This window comes from Phoxinus phoxinus (genome assembly GCF_949152265.1).
Source record: "Phoxinus phoxinus genome assembly, chromosome: 6".
Taxonomy (NCBI): Eukaryota; Metazoa; Chordata; class Actinopteri; order Cypriniformes; family Leuciscidae; genus Phoxinus; species Phoxinus phoxinus.
Genome location: NC_136881.1, coordinates 13,578,337 through 13,599,217, shown reverse-complemented (window position 1 = coordinate 13,599,217; position 20,881 = coordinate 13,578,337). Strand labels below are relative to the sequence as shown.

The 20,881-nt window shown below is 38.2% G+C and overlaps 1 protein-coding gene across 9 annotated transcripts in view; it reads left to right on the top strand.

The window, feature by feature from the left end:
* tbc1d1 (TBC1 (tre-2/USP6, BUB2, cdc16) domain family, member 1) overlaps positions 1 to 20,881 on the top strand; it is a 67,237-nt gene that overhangs the window by 26,159 nt on the left and 20,197 nt on the right. For 4 of the 9 annotated variants that reach the window (XM_079614735.1, XM_079614736.1, XM_079614739.1 and 1 more), the window contains 11 exons: positions 762 to 851; positions 1,529 to 1,633; positions 5,712 to 5,844; positions 6,906 to 6,997; positions 7,589 to 7,699; positions 7,861 to 7,971; positions 8,191 to 8,277; positions 10,231 to 10,511; positions 12,258 to 12,356; positions 13,472 to 13,591; positions 14,040 to 14,179. In XM_079614735.1, coding sequence (XP_079470861.1) covers positions 762 to 851; positions 1,529 to 1,633; positions 5,712 to 5,844; positions 6,906 to 6,997; positions 7,589 to 7,699; positions 7,861 to 7,971; positions 8,191 to 8,277; positions 10,231 to 10,511; positions 12,258 to 12,356; positions 13,472 to 13,591; positions 14,040 to 14,179 — 1,369 coding nt within the window. The remainder of the gene's footprint in view (positions 1 to 761; positions 852 to 1,528; positions 1,634 to 5,711; positions 5,845 to 6,905; positions 6,998 to 7,588; positions 7,700 to 7,860; positions 7,972 to 8,190; positions 8,278 to 10,230; positions 10,512 to 12,257; positions 12,357 to 13,471; positions 13,592 to 14,039; positions 14,180 to 20,881) is intronic. The other 5 variants (XM_079614738.1, XM_079614741.1, XM_079614743.1 and 2 more) reach the window with 2 other exon arrangements.

Genomic DNA, 20,881 nt, shown 5'->3' with positions numbered 1-20,881 from the left:
GTCAGTGATCCTATCTATGGTAACAGGATAGCATTTGCCCATAAATCAAAGCAGTGTTTCCTGTACTTTATTCAGTGGCTGTGCTGCAAAATAAATTAGATTTTAGCTGAGTTGTGAGTTTGAAGTCTGAATTGGATGTATTATTATAAAGGACCCAGTTTCTCTTGTTACAAAGTTCTAAATCAGTTGTCTGACTTGATGTTCATATGGCAATGAATTTTGATTCAGTAAATAGTTTTTTAATTAGAACAGTACCTAAAGTATTATTGTTTTTTTAATGTGTAGCCAGCCATTCATTATAGCAAAATAAAGTTAAAAGGGTGAACCGAGAAAATAAGCAACAACATTTTATTTTTAAAGTTCTCTCTCTCATCCAGCTCTTCAATGAATATCCTGGATGAATAAATGCTTGCTGTATCTAAAACTATGAAGTTATGATCTCATCTTTTATACTACAGAGGAAAACTGGAGGCGGGTCAAATAATATAGTTGTTGCAGAGGTCTTGTCTCACAGAGCAAATATGTGCATGGTCATCTGGTAACACACACACACACTGATTTGAATTTCAAGCATGTTGTTTACACTGTAAAACAGCCTCAGCTCTGACATCATTTGGTCAGCATCCCAGGAAGAGCTATCATTAATGGCTTTATTGAGCGCACATGCATATATTTACTCTTTGAAAGGAGATTTTCACTCTCTCCATCATTTTTATCTACGCATGCACATTAATTTATTAATGTATGTCTGTCTGTTGCAGATTGGGCGCTCTCAGATCTTTCTTGTAAGTCCCGACACTAAGAAAGTGGCCATAGAGAAGAGCTTCAAAGAGATTTCCTTCTGTTCTCAGGTCTGTTTCATCATGTTGATGCTAAGCTGTTGTTGTGCCCAGTTAATTATCTTATGCCTACATAATGACTTTTAGTTAAATCGAGATCTGATCAACAATCGGGCATGATTGAGCGAGACCTCAAGCTAGCTGAATTCCTAGTGTAATTAACATAGCTGTAAAGAAATCATCCCTTTGTCTTTGCACTTTTCTAAACCTGTTTTCTAAATATTATTATCCATATGCTGCATCATAGTATCTAAACATTTTTCAAATCAGGTTTTGTTCCCTGTTAGTGGGTGGTAAACAATATGAAAAGTTGTACAATGTTAAAAGTATTTATATACTTATTCCAAAGTTTGGGGTCAGTAATTTATGTTAAATAAGAAATGTTTATTGAGCAGCAAATCAGCATATTAGAATGATTTCTAAAGGATCATGTGACACTGAAGACAAGTAATGGCTGAAAATTCAGATTTGCTATCACAGGAATAGATTACATTTGTATTGTAATAATATTTCACAATATTACTTTTATTGTATTTTTGATCAAATAAATGCAGTTCTTTAAAAAAAAACATTAAAAAAAATCTTACTGACCCCAAATTTTTTAACAGTAGTGTTGTTGTCTAGTTGACCCTTTATGAGTGGCTCCTTGGCTCTTTTTCCCCCTCATGAATTTATTTTTCTTTCTTTAGGGCATTCGTCACGTGGACCACTTTGGCTTCATATGCAGGGAGTCGGTGGAATGCGGAGGCTGCCAGTTTGTTTGCTATGTTTTCCAGTGTGCTAACGAATCTCTGGTGAGAACCATGGTTGAATAGATGGCGAGTAGATCTGATGAACGTATTCAGAATAGTTCCTTCAGAGAGGACAGAAAAATGAGGATATTTGATAATGGTCTTTTTCAGTTAAAGGGATAGTTCACTTTAAAATTAAAATTATGTCATCATTTACTGACCCTCAAGTTGTTTCAAACCTGTATTAATTTATTTCTTCTGCTGAACACAAAGAACGATATTTTGAAGAATGTCAGTAACCAAACAGTAGTCTGTACCCATTGACTTCCATAGTATTTTTTTTTCCTACTATGGAAGTCAATGGGTACAGACTACTGTTTGGTTCCTGACATTCTTCAAAATATCTTTCTTTGTGTTCAGCAGAAGAAATAAATTAATACAGGTTTGAAACAACTTGAGGGTGAGTAAATGATGACAGAATTTAAATTTTAAAGTGAACTATCCCTTTAAGTGAGGTTGAACATACAAAGTGCTATGAAACATCAAAAGGAAACTATAAGTATGTTGGAGATTATTTTTCACAGATTGTTTTTAAATTGAAGGCTGTCTATTCACCTATCGCTATCTTTTCTAACATCGGCTGGTGGTTGGTTATCTTCCGTTGGACTTTACCTGGACTCCCCCGTCGTTCAGTGCTGCTACTCTGAGGCATATTCATGGGGCAGCCACTCAGCTGTCCTGATGCCATTTGACCTTGAGCCTAGGACCGCTTCCTCTGTCAGCTGCTTCCAGCTAGTCCTCCATGACTCATGCACCTCACTGCCATGTGACCATTTTCTCGCTGTGCCTTATAACTTTCAATCTATGTTTGGCCAATGGCTAGCTCCAGGCTAGACCTTTCGGCGACCGGCATGAAGCTCAAGTATTCCATCTCGCAGCTGCTGAATCTTAACAACCGCACCATTCCAACGTGCGTTGCAGCCATTAAAGAACGTGGACTTCTGAGCCCACAGCGAAATATCCACAGAAGTTCTCGTGGAAAGTTAATTTACCATCAGCCTGGACACTCTGTTTCAGCCATTTCATCCATCTGGACCACTGTCGCACGTCTACCGCGTCATCAGAGCAGTGTCGCTTTCGGTGTTAGTAACACGGGAAACACTGTGAGATCTCTGCACGCTCTGCTGGACAGCATGGGAAACATTGCAAGATCTCTGCACACGAAGCAGGACAGAAAACATGGAGTGGAATCCAGTGTATTATGGCCTTTAAAGAGATTCAGCAACGCTTAAAATTTAACTTTTTTTTATACACAATCCCTCACAAATATATCATCTTTTATACAAGATCACATCATAGACAAGGGATTAGACCTTATGTGCATAACAGAAACATGGTACCAGCCAGAGGTTTATTCAGCATTAAATGAAGCCTGTCCCTCCGATTATAGCTATCTTGAGAAAGCCTGCAGTACTGGTCGTGGTGGCAGCTTAGCTGTAATACACCGGCAGAAAATGGAGCTTTCCCCCCTGTCTCTGCCTACACTGTCTGTCCTCATTTGAATGCCTTGCATTTAAATGTTAACTCCCTTTTCGCATGACAATACTTCTTATTTACCGGCCCCCCAAACCAAACTCAGTTTTTATTTCAGAGATGCATGATCTTCTTACAACACTGTGCACCACTTCTGCCAACATTATAATACTTTGAGATTATAATATTCATTTAGACACCCCCTCTTGTCATTTTGCAGCTGAGTTTCTTCAACTATTGGACTGTCTTAACCTCCAACAACATGTTGATGTCCCCACACACTCCAGGGGGCATACTCTTGATCTGGTCATTTCAAACTCCACCCCCATTTGCAACTTTCTGCTGTATGAACTGGATGTGTCTGGCCACAATGCCATCTCAATGGAGCTGCCTTACCCTTTGCTCACACCAAAAACAATCGTTGAATCTGCTAAAGGGACCTGAAAAACATTAACCTTGACCATAGACCTCCAGCATCTCTCCTCTGCTGATTTCTCTTCAGTCACTGAATCGGTTGACTTCTACAATTGATCTCTGAGCAGTCTCCTAGATCTCCACACCCTGTCAGAACTAGAACTGTCACCTTCTTGCGTTCAGTCCCTTACACCTGTGAACTGATGGGCGACAGCTGGGTATGTCCTTGAGTGGCGTCTGAGAACAAGCTTATAGAGAACATCAGAAGGTCCACAAAGTCCTTGAGAGATGCACGATCACAGTTCTACTCTAATATCATCGACAATAACCCTGAAAATTCCAAACAACTTTTTTCCACTATAAATCACATCCTTAAACCGCAATCCTTTTATTCAGAAGCCCACAGAAGAGAGGTGCAATAATTGTATCACTTTTTTCAGACAAAAAGTAAACACCATCCGCTCTCTCTTTTCTAGCTCCTCTGCCTTACCTGTCCCTAGTGTTGATCCACAGCCTGGGACTTTCCAACCGTTCTGTTGTTTTTCTGACATCTCACAACGAGAGTTTGAGGACATCATCAGAAAGATGAAACCGTCCACCTGTGTCCTGGACCCTTTTCCCACAGCCTTGGTAAAATCTAACCTCTGTGTCATAAATCCCATGATTACTAAGGTCATCAACCACTCCCTCCAGACTGGCCATGTTGCAGCTGCACTGAAAAGTGCTGTAATCAGACCACTTCTCAAAAAACCCACCTTAGACCCAGATGTTTTTGCCAACTACAGGCCCATCTCCAACATTCCTTTCATTTCCAAAGTGCTGGAAAAAGTAGTTTCTGCACTGCTTCAGGTCTATTTAAAACAAAATCATTTGTTTGAAAAATTCAGTCTGGTTTCCGCTTTGGCCACAGCACGGAAACAGCTCCTAGTCAGGGTCAGAAATGACCTGCTGATGATAGCAGACGCTGGCTCCCCATCTCTTCCCATCCTTCTGGACTTGACTGCAGCGTTTGACACTGTGGATCATAATATTCTTCTCCATCGTCTACACTCCACTATTGGTCTATCGGACTCTGTTTATAACTGGTTTTCATCCTACCTCACTGGGAGAACTGAGCATGTTGCCTTGGGAGAGGCTAAATCCTTGACACAAAACGTCACCTGTGGTGTCGCTCAAGGCTCAGTGTTCGGCCCCACCCTGGTCATCCTCTATATGCTCCCCCTTGGCCGTGTCATCAGCCGGCATGGAATTTCATTTCACTGCTATGCTGATGACTCTCAACTCTATCTCAGGACCCCCAATTCAACCCCCTCATCCACTATGACCACCTGCCTGCAGGAGATAAAGGCGTGCATGAAGCAAAATTTCCTGCTCAAAGACAAAAGCTATTCTAGTCGGTACCCCACATCAGGTGCGGACATCTGACATTACCAGCAATCATTTCTCTGGCAAGGATATTCCACTTTTAACATCAGTCACCAACCTGGGTGTTCAAATGGATTCTTATCTGAACTTTGATGTACATCTGAGTAAGACCTCCTTATTCCACCAAACTTACACTTACTCTTGCAGAGTGCACAAATATGACCAAATCACTTCTCTGGCTTCCTGTCTCACTCAGGAGGATTGAGTACAAGGTCTCCCTCACACACCAGTGCATTTTACCTCAAGGAACTCCTCATCCCACAAACATCTACACGTGCCCTCCGTTCTGTTTCAGCACATCTCCTGAAACCCCCCTGGACCAAGCTCCGTACAATGGGTTTCTGCTCAGCCGCTGTGGATGCTCTTAAATGCGGCCTTAAAACTAACCTTTTTAGAAGAGCTTTTGGTTGATTTTTAATTTTGGTTGGTTGTTTTTAAATTGTAGCACTTTGGGATTTTGCTTTAATATAAAGTACGTTAAAAATAAAATGTAATATTATTATTATTATGTTAGTGTTATAGCACAGATAACAATGCTAATGTTCAGTTTATGTACAAAAATACAATGAATCAATAACTGGTGGTCTAGCCAAATGGAAATGACATGTTGCAAATGTCAATGAATTATTCCAATCCCTTCATGAGATTTATAATTATAAATAGTCTGAATATGTCCACAGGATGCAGTTATTAGTTTTTAAACTGTTTCCAAACTGTCAAGTTAGATACTCAGTGCTGCTCTGTGTTAATGTCACTCTTTCATGTTCAGGTGGATGAGATCATGTTAACTTTGAAGCAGGCGTTCTCTGTGGCCGCCCTTCAGCAGAACAGTAGGACCCAGAGTCAGCAGTGTGACAGCTGTCCCCTGCAGCAGCTGCACAAACTGTGTGACAGAATAGAGGGTGAGAAGTCTACTGTTTGTCATATCACTCAAGTCTATCACGTTTTATCTCCGTATCAGCCTATTGCTCTTTCTTTTTGTGTCTCTTCATGTTTTGCACCTGTCAAAGTTCCAGAGTAACAAAAGTTCCAGTGCACACTCTCATATTTATTTGGGAAGAATTTATTGGTTCCCTGTACTCTAACGGGATAGTATGTCCAGACAGTAAAATTCTACCAGTACTTATTTTTTTCCCCCATAGATCATAAAAGGAGATTTTGAAAAAAAAAATGTCCCACTTCTTTTTTTCAATACATTTAAAACACACTATTGTTCAAACGTTTGGGCTCAGTAAGATTTTTTTATGTTTTTGAAATAAAGTCTTTTATGCTCACCATTGATGTGATCAAAAATACAGTTAAAACAGTATTATTTTAAATTATGACTTAAAATTAACTGTTTTCTATGGAATATATTTTTAAATGTAGTTTATTCCTGCGATGGCAAAGCTGAATTTTCAGCATCATTACTCCAGTCTTCAGTGTCACATGATCCTGAAGAAATTATTGTAATATGTTTTCGCTGCTCAATTATCTTATTATCAGTGATGAAAACAGTTGTGCTGCTTAATATTTTGTGGAAATGATGATAATTTTTTTTTCTGATTAGAGGTAAGTTCAAAAGAACAGCATTTGTAATAGATTTGCAAGTCTATTTGCAAGTCTATACAACGTGCAAGTCTTTACTGTCACTTTTGATCAACTGATTGTGTCCTTGCTGAATTTCTTTCAACTAAAAAAATCTACAGTATTGTAGCATGTAGTCATTCAACTTCAGGAAGCTCAAAAAAATCTTTATAGTACTTCTTATGATGCCCTTTTTTGGCGCTTGCTTACTATGTTTTTATTTTATGGAAAAAGCAGTCATAATTAACCATAATTATGGCAGAATTGATAAATTGTTTATTCAGAACATGAATTAGGAGGCTACAACAGATTTTCAGTTCCCAGATTTCATTTCAGAGTTCTGCGGGCTGCAACAGTGCATACTTTGTGCTTGGCATGACACTGTATTTATGTGCAGGTCTACATCCATCCAAAGCTAAGCTGGAACTGCAGAAGCATTTGGCAGGTCTGGATAATCAGGAGCAGGCAGCTGTGTTTGAGAACACCATGGTGAGTTATTTCAATTTTAAAACCGCTATAACACATTACACAAATACGCTTTAGCTCCCCGGTTCCCTGGATTACCAGTGTGTGCCAAATCCTTTAAGTGTGGCATTCAAGGAATGTGTGCTTTTCTGTTCAGAGGGTGTGACTGGTATAAACTAAACCAGTTTGTCCACTAGTCTAGCATCCTGAAACCACAGTCAACCTGAACGACTGTACATTTATCAACTTGATGAGTGGACCGTCAACTGTTTTTCTTTTTTACTTGATAATTGTTTAAAATTTAATATCCGCTTTAAGGGTGCAACAAACAGAAAGTTACAATATTGGTTATAATATAATTTATTTAAACATGCCCCCGTTTTCACATAACTTTTATGTATATTTTAAAAGGTTTGATCACCTTTAAATGCTCAGACTAGTTGAAATTTGTGCTTTTGTGTAAATAGTGTAATAAATGAGTAATTTTGCTGAGTAAATTCCTTCTGCTCTCTGTTGGTCACAATTCCCACTAACCTTGAGTGTGTTTTGTAAGATCGCTGATGCCACCTTGTGGAAGTTTGGAGAAATAAAACCTTTGTTTGCATGTTTGTACAGAAAGCCAGGCCTAAGTCAGATCAGGAAGAGAATGAGTTGGTTGTGTCATGTCTTAGAAGACTTTATGAGGACAGACAAAAGACACACACACACAACGGACAAACAAAAAAGGTACATCCCCATTTAATTCATTAAAATCCTTATGGACATATGAATGTTTCCATTTTGTTAGTCTGTTACAAACTTTATATCACATCTGGGATCTTGGAGTATTGGGTGTGGATGCCTGTTCGTATACAATACTGTACACATGAATGTGCTTGACTTCTCAGGAGGTTGCTGTGAATTCTGAAAGCAGCACGAGTTCCAGTCGTGTGCGTCTGGAGGAGTTCAAGACTAGAGCAAAAAGGTCCCTCACTGAATCACTGGAGGGGATCTGGAAGGTATGCAAACATTTTATGCATTTTGAACATTTTGGCCCCCTCTACATTTTTTGTGCATCTATTATGTTCATTTAACATTCAAAGAATGCAGACCTTGTATGTGTAGTACGATATGTGCTGCAGCGTCAATAGGTCCAAATGAACAAAAATAACTTAATTATGATACTGTTTATCTATATAAATATTATTTATGGTAGATTTTATGTATACATGTTATAGGGCAGCAGTAAGTCCAAATCCCAGAGGGAGAACAGTGAAGGAGAGAGCAACTCCTCCAGCTCCACCACACTGAACGGCACATATCAGGTCTGCACAACACTCACATCATCAATATATCAATATGAATATTCACAATACATTTGGGAGGATTTTGTTAGGGATGTAAAATAAGCAAAATAAACTAATATTTGGCCATTTACTTTGCAAAAGAGGAGAAATAGATCAAATTTGCAATTCTTGTTTCATGACTTGCATCTATGAAAAAACTACAGTAAAACAGGAACATTTTGAAATACAATTTGAAATAACTTTTCTATTTTAATATATTTAAAAATATATATATATTATTAATGTAATGAAACAGCAGAATTTTCAGCATCATAACTCCAGTCTTTAGTGAGTGTGTTTACATGCACATTCTAAACCCATAATGCTTAAAAAGCCGACAATGCATGTGATCATGTAAACGTTTTTAACCCGTTTTTCCTTTATTGGGGTAAGGTCAGAAACAGTTTAATAAACCGTAAACTGATAGTCACAGCTATATTTTTGCCCCTTATGCTGATTTCACCCAGCATTTAAACACATTAACCTGCTTTCTGTCTGCTTATTGAAGTGCACATGTGTGATATGTGACAGGACAGGAACGCGTCCTTACTGTGGATTTAAGCACATCTAGACAGAACAAGCGTTTTGCAGTAAGGGAGGAAGAAAAATATTGCAAACTCCGATTCTTTCGTGACCCAAAACAATATAAAAGCAGCACTCTTATCTCATGCAGCAGCAGCAGAAGTGGTTCAGTCAAAATGCTGCATCTGTAACTGCATGAGAGGATGATATATGAGCCGCTGACATGTTGTAATACTCTTCTTCGGTTTTTAATGCTTTATTTAACATCACAAGCGACATAACAAATGAGATACTCAGGGTCAGATATGCATATTATTACGGTTTGACATCACTGCTGGGAAATTACCTGATTTATTTATAAAGTCTTGTAAAAATGGTTTACTTGCGTTGTCGGCTTATTGGTTTGCATGTAAACCCGGACTACAGGTTTTAAATAAGCAGATTTTTGTGAGTTATTAGCGTACTGGTGTGCATGTAAACGTGCTCAGTGTCACATGATCCTTCAGAAATCACTCTTATATGCTGATTTGGTGCTCAAGAAACCTTTCTTATTGTCAGTGTTGTGCTGCTTAATATTTTTGTGGTAACGGTAAAAGAAAATTCAGGATTCTTTGCTGATAGAAAGTTAAAAAGAACAGAATTATTTGAAGTAGAAAACCTTTGTAACACAATAAATGGCTTTACTTTCATTTTTGATCAATTTAATGAATCTTTTCTGAATAAAGTAATTTCTTAATAATTAATAAACACTTACTGACCCCAAACTTGTGAATGGTAGTGCAAAATGTGTAGGATAAAATGACCTTTTAGCCTATTATTCAGATTTCTTTTATGGTCAGCACCTTATTAGTCCATACTTTAAGGGATAGTTAACCCAAAAACATAAATTCTGTCATCATTTACTCACCCTCGTGTCGTTTCATACCTGTGTGACTTTAATTCTATGAAATACAAGAGAAGATATTTTGAAGTATATACAAGGATAACTTAACAGTTTTGTTTCCCATTGACCTCCATTGCATAGACAAATATATTTTGTGTGTAGCAGAACAACAACCAAATGCATACAGGTTTGAGTGTGAGTAAATTATGAATTTTTAGGTGGACTATCCCTTTATCCGTGGTAATCTCAAGGAACTTATGCAATAATGGTATCAACAGCAATATGATTTATAAGTGCTAATAATCACAATAAGCATTGTACTGTTAGCTATTTACTGTTTTACAACTTTGTATTTCAGTGATTTTACAGCTAGAACTATCTGTCATATAAGATTTATTTTCATCTAACAGTTATAATCACTTACATGAACTCACTGCCTTTAAAAAATCGTCTTTACAAGCTTTTTTTGTTTCAAAAATGATTTATTCCGTCAGAGTTGTTGACATTTTCTATTTTGTTTTTTTAAGGAACCATCACTGGAGGAGCCCCTCTGCTCTGTCCTAACCTCCAGTCCACTCCGCTCTCACAATTCCACAGGGGATCTGAAGCATCTAGAAGGCTCAGCGAGAGGTCAGGAGGATCCTGAGAGCCCGCCTCAGGGTTTCAGGAGACGCGCAAGCACGATTAGTCACTCTCCCATGCTGTCGTCCTCTGAGCCAAGTCTCCCCCCTCTACAACCAACGGCCGCCACCAAGCCCAAACTGGTCCGACACTACTCCGTCAGCACAGACTCCCCACACCAGAGCAAGTGAGACAGTGTGTGTGTGTGTGTGTGAGAGCTAGATGACTGTTTATTGTTTATTGTACATAAGTTTGTGTCTGTGGAATGATATTTAAGAAAAAACTATATGAGATAACTTGTTAAATAATGCAATAATCATGAGTAAAATACATTAATATTAAAACATATTTAAAAACTGATAATTATAAGCAACGTAGTACAGTTGTCCAAACAGGATTTTTACAGCCAAAGCTTTCATGTAGTTTTGATCAGCCGATACTGTGTTTTTTTTTTTAAGCTTTAGTTTTTAAAACTTGAAATATTTATTTTTAAACATAAATTTTCCGTCTTTTCATTTAGTACCATGTTGGGTGGGGGGGGGGGGGGGGGTGGGGGTTTGCTTACTTTATTTTTGGTGATATCTGACAATATTGCCCATTGAACTTTAATAAGGGGAATAGGCAGTGATTTATGTGGAAGAACAGCTGCTAGTGTTAATTCAGAGCTGATTTTTTTCATTAAAAGATTTGTATTATACCATGCTTTTTAACTTGCTATTGTTTTACTCTCTTATGAGCGCCAGGACAAATCACTGGTGTCACATACTCGATGTGTCATTCTGTACTCTTTTTGTCAAGGCGGCAGCATAAACAGTAAATCTAATCACCATACAGACAAAAGTTCCCTTCGCGAATGAATAAAGTGGCATCAATAGGCCTATTTACGCCTGGTCTCTTCATGCATCGGATAGCTATCAGATCGTAAAAAGACCAGGTGTAAATGCCCCCCAAAATGCATTCGAGACCTATTTAAATCTGATCACTCAAACCATTTTAGGAGGTGGTTTGATTCGCATTGCAGACGAAACTGGACAAGTGTAAATGCATCTTGTTATTGAAGCCACATATGTAAATTTTACTCCTCCCCAAATTATAAAAAAATAAACGTGTGAGAGCGTGTTATAGGCTACCGGCTCTTAGTAATCACATATGACGGCGCTACAGCAATATGACCCGCTGCAGAGGAGTAGCCTATCTCGGTCACACTTTAGTTTAGGGTCCAATTCTCACTATTAACTACGACTTGTGCCTCAATAAAATCCTAATGACTACTTATTAATAGTTAGTAAGGTAGTTGTTGAATTGGGTAGGATTAAGGATGTAGAATATGGTCATTCAGAATAAGGCATTAATATGTTCTTTATAAGTACTAATAAACAGCCAATATCCTAGTAATAGGCATGCTAATAAGCAACTAGTTAATAGTGAGAATTGGACCCTAAACTAAAGTGTTACCCTATCTCTTCAGCAAGCCGACGCACAAACTGCCGCAAATGAAAGTTCAGCGTTGTGTCCTGGAGCTCAACAAACAATCGTCTTCATTAAAAGTAGTCAGACTAAATGATCTTAACAGTGCTGATGCAGCTTTCTCTCGTATTGCGGACTTTGATGTTGAAATTAGCTGATGATAAGTAAATTACAGCTCATATCTGTTGCTTCCGTTTTTTGTTTTTGTTTTTTTACATGTGCAGTTATGTACAACATTTGTTACATTCAAAGTCTGTTTGTTTGTTCATCACAGTGACAGACTTTTGTCAATCAATTACTGTGGGTGGTATTTTTGGAGGGGGGAAGTTTCCTATTTTTACATTATCACATTTCTTAGTCTGTAATGTGAATTCCGTTCACTGTGCTTTTTTCACTCTGTGCTTCTCTGCTTTGTATTCCTTCGCACCCTCCTTTATCTTTTCCATCCTTTCTGTATTTTCATCAGTCCTTCCTCCCCTCCGGCTTCTTCCTCTCCCGTGTGTCAACGGCCGTTGAGGCCTCATACTTTTGCTCATGATCTTTCCACCCGGCCCCTCAAGCGGAGGTGAGGTGTGTGTGTTTTTGTGTGTCTGTGTCATCTCTTTGTTCTACTGTCATTCACAAACGGATCAGGGTACTTTTTTCCCCATAAAATTGTTTTTTATTGTCTGTCTTTCTCTGAATTTTCTGTCCTTTCTGTGTAAAAGTTTGTGAAAGCACAATGGGGAATTTCAATCAAAATGAAATTTTCTGGTGTTGTTGAGAACGTGATGTGGCCTCTGTTTAGTCCTCTCTTCTACATCAGTACTGCGGCCTCGATCAATATAAATAAACAAAATAATTAAATTACTGTCAGTTTTCTGTGGGCATTAATTGCGTCAGGCAAAAAAAATAACATCAATTTAAATGGCTCAAAGTCAACATAAAATTACCCCTTATTTATTTTAGTGTACTTTCAATATTTGATCAGTTTATGTTTGTCTTTATAAACTTTCTCCAAAAGATTAGGCTTGCATCAATAGAAAAATTCTGACTGACTGATCGTTAAGTCATTTATTATTTTCATGTTAATGCCAAAAACCAATAAATGGCCAAAATTAAAATGTGATTCTATTTTGTCTAAACATAAAAAAATAAAACACAAAAAATCCTGGTGAATGAATGGGTGGGAATATAATTTTTAATTCAAAAACAGCATTATTTTAGTATTATTTATATATTTCTATAGTATTTATTGCTATTTTGTATTTTTATTTTTTTTTGTCATTTTATGTGCATTTTTATTACCATTTTTTAGCTTTAATTTATTATTTAAACATATTTCAGTTAGTTGCCATGGCAGAATTTCTCATTTTTAAAGTTTCTCATATAATATTTTATTTTATTTCAACTTTATTTGAATTATCGAACACAGTTTTTAGTTGTAGTTAACAATAATAACAATTTTCAGCTTTATTACAGAAATATATTATATTATAATAAATTAATTATTATATGAATAAACCACAGGGTTTTGCCCACAAATTAAGCACAAATGTGAAATCACCCCAGTGTGTTCTCAATTCTGCTCCAACAAGTGCAAGCTAGAGTTCGCTTTTGTTCTGGTTTCAGTGACTCTGTGTCTCACTCCTTTACTCTGTGGCCTCTCTCTCTCTCTCTTTCTCACGCTCTATCTCTCAGTCCATCAGGGCTGAGTGGCTTTAGAGCGAGATTACACTCCTCCTCCTCTGTTCCAAATTTCCTCAAATTTCTGGCCCCTTTAGTGGAGAGTGATGATACCTGTGACTCTCAGAGGAAGAGGTATTCTGTTTCTTTTTCACATTCTGTCAATCCATCTTTCCATTTTTCTGTCTTCCATCTCTGTTCTTTTTCAGCACCTGCCACAGAGGCAGATATGGATAAAGACTCATTGGAGTGAATACATTTTCCTATAATAAATCAGGATGTGCACAGGAAATCACCTAATCGAGTACTTGTTCTGCAACTAACTTTTTGTTAATGTATATAAAAATTTTTTTTAAAGACCAGAATTACAAAATTGCTCAAAATGCCTATGACTATAATAAGTTGGTCTAGGATTGCTAGATTTGAAATTGTGTTTTGTCTTGTGAAATGGGCTTTCGTATCAAATTAAACATGCTGTCTATTCTGACAGAAGTCTGTGACTCCCTTTTACTGCTGCCTGTCAGTGTTTGTGTATATTTGTGAATGGATGCCTATGCTTATGTATTTCTATGTTTGTGTGTAGTGACGTGGCAGCCCTGTCCAGTCCTGGTGCAGTGTGTGTCGTTGGGGATGATTACAGTCCATTACGTAGCCGGAGACACTCCTGGAGACAACAGATATTCTTAAGAGTCGCCACACCACAGAAGGGCTCCGACACCAAAGGTAATACCCTACTTATGTACATCATGTAGTAGGTCACATCAATACAAAACATCACCTATATCAACTACACTTAACAGTGTACAGTGCATTAAGTGCCTCTACATGCTGCGGTTACTGTTGGTATCCTCCAGGTGGCGCTCTTGCTCTTAATGACTCGATAAAGAGTCTGACATGAGTTTGACAGCTGACAGCCTATTTGGACTTGATGTTTCTTTTGGTAGAGAAACAGAACTACATTGATTACATTGATTACATTGACTCTCTTCATTCCCACCCCCCCGACTCAGACATGACTGTCAGTGTCTCGCTTTTCTTCTTTTCTTGTCCTGTTTTGTCTTTCTTTCTTTAACTGCCAAAACAGCATATCAAGTCTGCTATTTTGAAATTGGTAGCTTGTTACCCTTGGCAGTACTTCAGAGTAAATGCTGATACGGATGTCAAAACACCCCTCAGGTATTTTTGAGTGTGAATGAGAGAAACGATCATTAATTATAAACACTGTTGCTGAACATCTTAGGCCCAAAGAAAAACAAGTTATAGTGATGTAAAGCATGGGTTTAACAGTTGTTACAAGCCAGTGCTTTTGCTAAAAAAGGCCAAGTGTGTTATTTCTGTGCAAAATGACCCATCTGTTTGAATGGCCATCAATGTAGAACTTAATGGGGATTTCTTAGGGTGCTTTCACACCAGAGCGTTTATTTCGGAAACTGCTGCATTTTCTCCCTTGGTTCGGTTCGTTTAGACATATGAACAAGGCGATCATGCTCGGATCCGCACCAAAACAATCGCTCCAAAAACCGCCTGAACGAGGTGGTCTCGGTCGGATTGCAAATGAACACTGGGACGGTTCGGCTTGATGTGTGAAAGCAATGTCCGACCAAACGGACCAATGAACAAAATAGTATTATAATTCATAACGGGAAATGGTCTATATAAATAGCGGTAGTGTCTGATTCTGTGAGTGAGCACATTAGTTACCACAGTTGAAAATGTTGTGTAATTGCAATAATACGTTTTTAGCGCAGAGGAAACTCTGACCAATAAGAGGACAGTTGTACTTGCATGCGACTTGGATGAACACATTTGGGTATGCTTTGAAAGGTTGCCTTGTGAAAGTGAAACATTGTAACAAATTAAGTCTCTGTCTCAGAACAAAACAAACAATCTATGGGTGTGAAAACGCCCTTAAAGAAATAGCTTATCCAAATATAAAAAGTCTGTCATCATTTACTCGCCTTCATATTGTTCCAAAGCCATTTTGTTCATCTTCGGAACAAAAATAAAGCTGTTTTTAATATTCTCTCATCATTTTTGTCCATCTTTTAAAAGTGTATGTAATTAACAAGTAAAGTGGATATAAAAAATATACACACCCCTGTGAAAACTCAATTTGATTCAATTCAATTTGTATTGCGCTTTTCACAATACATACTGTTTCAAAGCAGCTTTACAGAAAATGCATGTCTCTACATTATAGTTTAGAGTGATCTGTTATCAGAGGGGACTGTGACCAATTAATGTATTTCAGAAATGTAGTGGTTCTTGAATAAAGATATTTTCCAGCTAAAGTTAGTTTTGATTGATTCACTTCTGTCGCAACGATCATTAGTTATTAAATTAGAGGCCGCTAAGACGACACTGTTCTCTCTACTACTTAATTGAAGCATGCTTTGGTTTTATTACAGCACTCAGTTTGTTTGGATTGGAGCCTATCAGCTTGGCACATCTTGAGTTGGGAATATTTCAGGGCTCGCAAAATTTCTAAATCGCTGGTAGCCCTTCGGGCAGGCACTCTTCAGATTTTGGTAGCCCGAAATGAATTTTACTAGCCCACATAAAAAGACAATTTTTAATGTAGAAAATTGGTTAGGAGTCAAAACATGAATCAAAAACTTTTTCAAAACACAAATATCAACAATTGGATATAAAATAATCAAATTAGAATCATCAATACAAATATACATCTGGTTCTCTGAAGTGAAATGTCTGTGACCAGTATGGAACATGAATCTGTATGTGGCTCAGCCCCCAATGAGGGTATGATAAAAAAATAAAATAAAAATAAAAAAAGGTAACACTTTGGGTTAGGGTCTAACGCTCACAATTAACTAGTTTCATTAATATGCAGATCTCAGGGTTTTATCATCACTGAGGTCCCAAATGTGAGGTAGACTAGTTAGGGGTGTTCGGGGGCCCGAGAAAATGTTGATTTCTCTGATCTACATATGTGCATTTTAAGATGTTTTGAATGCCAAAAAAATTGGACAACAATAGCTTTAAAACCATGTCACACAGCTGATTATTTGTATCTCCTCATCAGCATCACTCTTTTTCTCTTTGTTTTTCTCTTGCTCTGGCTATTCCCGTCCTAAAGCTGAGCTTTGACTGATAGGCTTTTCATTGTTGTCTGTCAATGACGAAAGTAAACTTGGCGTCAGCTAATAGGATGATTTATGAATCATTTTCTCAGACACGTTCATTTACTGAAAGCTACTAGGAAAGCTAGGTAGCCTAACTAAGTTTATTAAATTTATTCACAATATGTACACATTCATTATTGATCTTAATACAGGGCCGTAGACAGGGCTTTATAATCAAATAGGTCCTAAATGTAAGGTTGTTAGGGGGTTCAAATGTTTTATTTCTCTGATATGTGCATTTCAAGACGTTTGAAGGCCAAAAAAAGGATAAGAAATAGCTTTAAAACCATGTCAGCGGGCAATAGATTATTTGTCAATACCTGCTCTCACTTCTGATCCATCACTCTTTCTTTTTCTCTCAGTCTCCTCATCTTGCCCTGTCTCTTCCCCTCCTAAAGCTGAACTTTTTTTATTTTACTGAAGGCTATAAATTGTACTATATTAATTCTCAACATGTACACATTCGTTTTTAATAATTGTGCCTAACAAGATGAAAACGGCTTTGTTAATGTTTCTCGTCCCCTCACAATGACAGTAAACGAATTACATTACATGAGTCACGTTACAAAGGCCTATTTTCAGTTCAAAATGGCGAAATTAGACAAGTAAATTCATTTGCCTGATAATTTGTCATTTGTTTAACATTTATGACCTAAAAAAAAGTCAAATGTGAAATATTTAGTTTAGCTACTTACATTATCGCACTTGACCATAAACTGAACCGTCGAGTCCCTCTGCTCAAATTCGCGCTCAGTAGCTTCTGTGAATATAAAATCCGCCTACTTTGATTTGATTGGTAATCTCTAATATTCTGACATTGACGAGCAGTGACAGACCAATGAGGCTCAGATACATACACACACACACACACACACACACACACACACACACACACACACCCTGTCCTGACACACACACACCCTGTGTTTCTGACGTGCGCTCTGTTCGGCGCCACTGCGGATTGAAGACGAAGAACGCACTGAATCTGATTATAACAAGACTGAAGCGAACACTATTTCAGATAGCCCGTCGGGCAGGGGTGCGTTTCCCGTACAACTATATAGCTCACTGCTTAACTACCATAGTACGATGCATCGTTGGAGAAATCAACTAGCTAGTCACGAGTGTTTCCCGAAACCGAATGTCGTAAAGTATCGTTCAACCACATTGGTTTATGACGTCTCGCACTTGGTGGACTAATAACTTTTTTTAATTAATCTGTTTGAGATCGAATTAACGCTAGATTTCGTCATATAAGTTACATACATGGCATCTGAAGACCATTTCAAATTTTTATCAGTTACTTTGCTTTATTACCAGACTCAATATTTGGCTCGTTCTTACATAGTTGAGCACGTTCGCACATGCGCAGTCTTCAAAAACGGTGCTTTAAATCTCTTGACAAACTAAAAGACGTAAATTACATTTGTATGTATTCTAAATAAAAAATACGGGTTGTACTGAATGTCAGCTTGCTTATTTTGCTAAAGATAAGGATTTATTCAGTCTACATCTCATGTAAACTAGAAACTATGCTTCTAACCACAGCTCCAGAGCTGTCGTTGCAACCACACAAGTTTGCGATGCTGTTTGCGAACGTTCGTTGGAACGATGGTTTCGGGAAACACCAAATCGTTGAACTATGCTGATAACGGCGGAACTTGCGATCATAGTTGGCTAACGATGCTTTCGGGAAACGCACCCCAGGCCGGTTATGCATTTTGGTAGCCCGACTGGAAAACACAATAGCCCCGGGACGTCGGGCGGGCGATTTTGCGAGCCCTGTATTTTCCCAATGTTCTTTGCAAAAAAACTTTCCGTATCTGTTAAATTGCGAGAGCATTTCTTGTGCACGGCCCGCTTCAGGTCCCCCCACAGATTTTCTAAAGGATTCAGGTCTGGGCTCTGGCTGGGCCATTCCAAAACATTATTCTTTCTTTGCGGAAGCCATTCTTTTGTTGATTTAGATGTGTGTTTTGGATCATTGTCATGCTGACAGTGATTCCCTTCACCTTCACTAAAGCCCCATTTCCAGCTGAAGAAGAGTAGCCCCAAAAAATGAGGCTGCTACCACTATTCTTCACCGTGGAGCTGTGTTTTTACGGCAAACGTACCTTTCAAAATTTTGTCCAAAACGTTCAATCTTGGTCTCATCAGACCATAACACATTTTTCCATATGGTTTGGGGAGACTGGATATGTTTTTGCAAAGTTTAGCCGGGCTTGGATGTTTTGTTTTGTTTTTTAGTCAGAAAAGGCTTGTCTTGCCACCCTGGATGCCCTATTTTTTATAATGTCACTGTTGTGCCATACAATCTAATGCCTTGGAAATTTTTCTTTCAACAATGATATGCCTAATAAGCTCTTTGTGGCCCATGGCCAAGAACATGTCAGCAAAATCTTACAAGAACAGCTGAGATTTATTTGGAGTTAATTAGTGTCACTTCAGGTGAGCTTGATGATTTATTAATTCGGAATCTGAACAGAGACGCATAACTAAACTAATTATAAAAGGGTGTGAACATTGAAGCTGGGTGCACACTGTTCGATTTATAATAGACCTTTACGACTGATGCTTGTCAGACTGTACGAAAATTATCCCCGCTGTAAGCCATGTCACACTGTGCGATCTCGGACTTTTCAATCCTTGACCCGTTCAGTTACGTGAGCTGCATTTACATGTGGTTTAGAAATGATGGCTAGAAGACTAGCATTAATTTTGATCATGGCTTCTCTTGAAAAGAAATCTGGAAAAAAAACCGAGTACTATGTGTGTTGAGCAAGTGGTGGCATCAGGTCCTGCGTTCCAATTGTTTTTTTATTTAACGTTGTCGTGTGAGAAGCCACACTGCAAGACTGTGCGTCAAATCTTCTGACACTTCCAGAATAAAATTGGATCGCAATGGTCATTAATCGGCTGTTGGTGAAGATGTCAAACTAACTATCAAAGACTTCAGATTTTTGCCTAGGATCCGTGGAATCTTTTAGGTTTCACAACATTATTCTTAGAGGGCCAAATCGTGGCCAAAATCATACAGTGTGAATCAGGCTTTATGCAGTTAGGTACTTCTTCTTTTTTTTTTTTTAAATCACTTTAGGTGCATAGGTTGCTATGTTTACATTAAAGGTTTAAAAGGTCTGATATGATTGATCTTGGTTTAGTTTTTTTTTTACATTACAAAACCAGCTGTTTTAACGGGAGTGTGTAGACTTTTTATGTCCACTTTACATTAAAACATTGTAAAAGGAATCCATATGAATCGATCAGTTTAATTCAGGTATTCATGTCTGAGGAGACAAAAACACTTTGTCTGTAGTGTTTACTACAGTACAAATAGCTGTAAAAATAGTATAAATATCTAGATGATAGATATTTAATTGGGTGTACTGTATGAATGAAAGATAAATCTTTTTCATTTTTGGACGAACTATCCCTTTAAAGAGGTCCTCATGACACTTCAAGCTGCTTTTTTCAATACAATAAAAGTGAGTGAGGCTGCTTTGGATGCTGACAAGGTCCAAAAATGTCCTTCTCCTTGACCAAAGCTCTGAAATCTCATCTGCATATTCGAACTTGGAACAATGGATTCATTATTGTGGCCCTGGTTTGGTGGGCCCAAAATGGCAGTGGTTTCCAATCTGGGGTCTACATTGGGCGTACATCGACATAATCCATAGTTATGTCGACTGTGTTTGTGTGCTCAATTAAAAGGTTTTCAGTATCTAATTCTGGGGAACTGGACGGATTTTAAATACTGTAATTTACAGAAAAGTGTGTGTTGATGTAAGTGCAGTAATATGAGTACACTTCCTTAAAGTAAAATGCGTGCCAAGAGGGCTGTTGTTGTATGTATGTGTGTGTGTGTGTGTTTCTCTAGTATATTTGGGTGTGTCTGTGCTGAATGAAGTAAGGTTCGTGTTAATGAGGTAATATATATATATATGTGCGTGTGTGTGTGTGTGAGTTGGGTGTGGTGTTTTGCAGGAGGTCATGTTGACAGACATAGATCTACAGGAAAGCACCGGCCTTATTGACCCACTTACATATGTGTGTTTGCACACTCGCAAGGCGTTGGTCTGGGCAGAAACACCACTTATTTGCAGAGGGTGTGGCCAGTGTGCGTGTGTGCACGCGTGTGTGTTTGCAGAGGGAGTGACCGGCGCCCAAATGTCCGAGTGCGTCAGTGTCCGCTGTAGAAATCTCCACACATACACTCAAACACATGTGCTACTCCACCCCACTGGAACTGGGTCATATGTATGTGCGTTTGATTCTTCACATA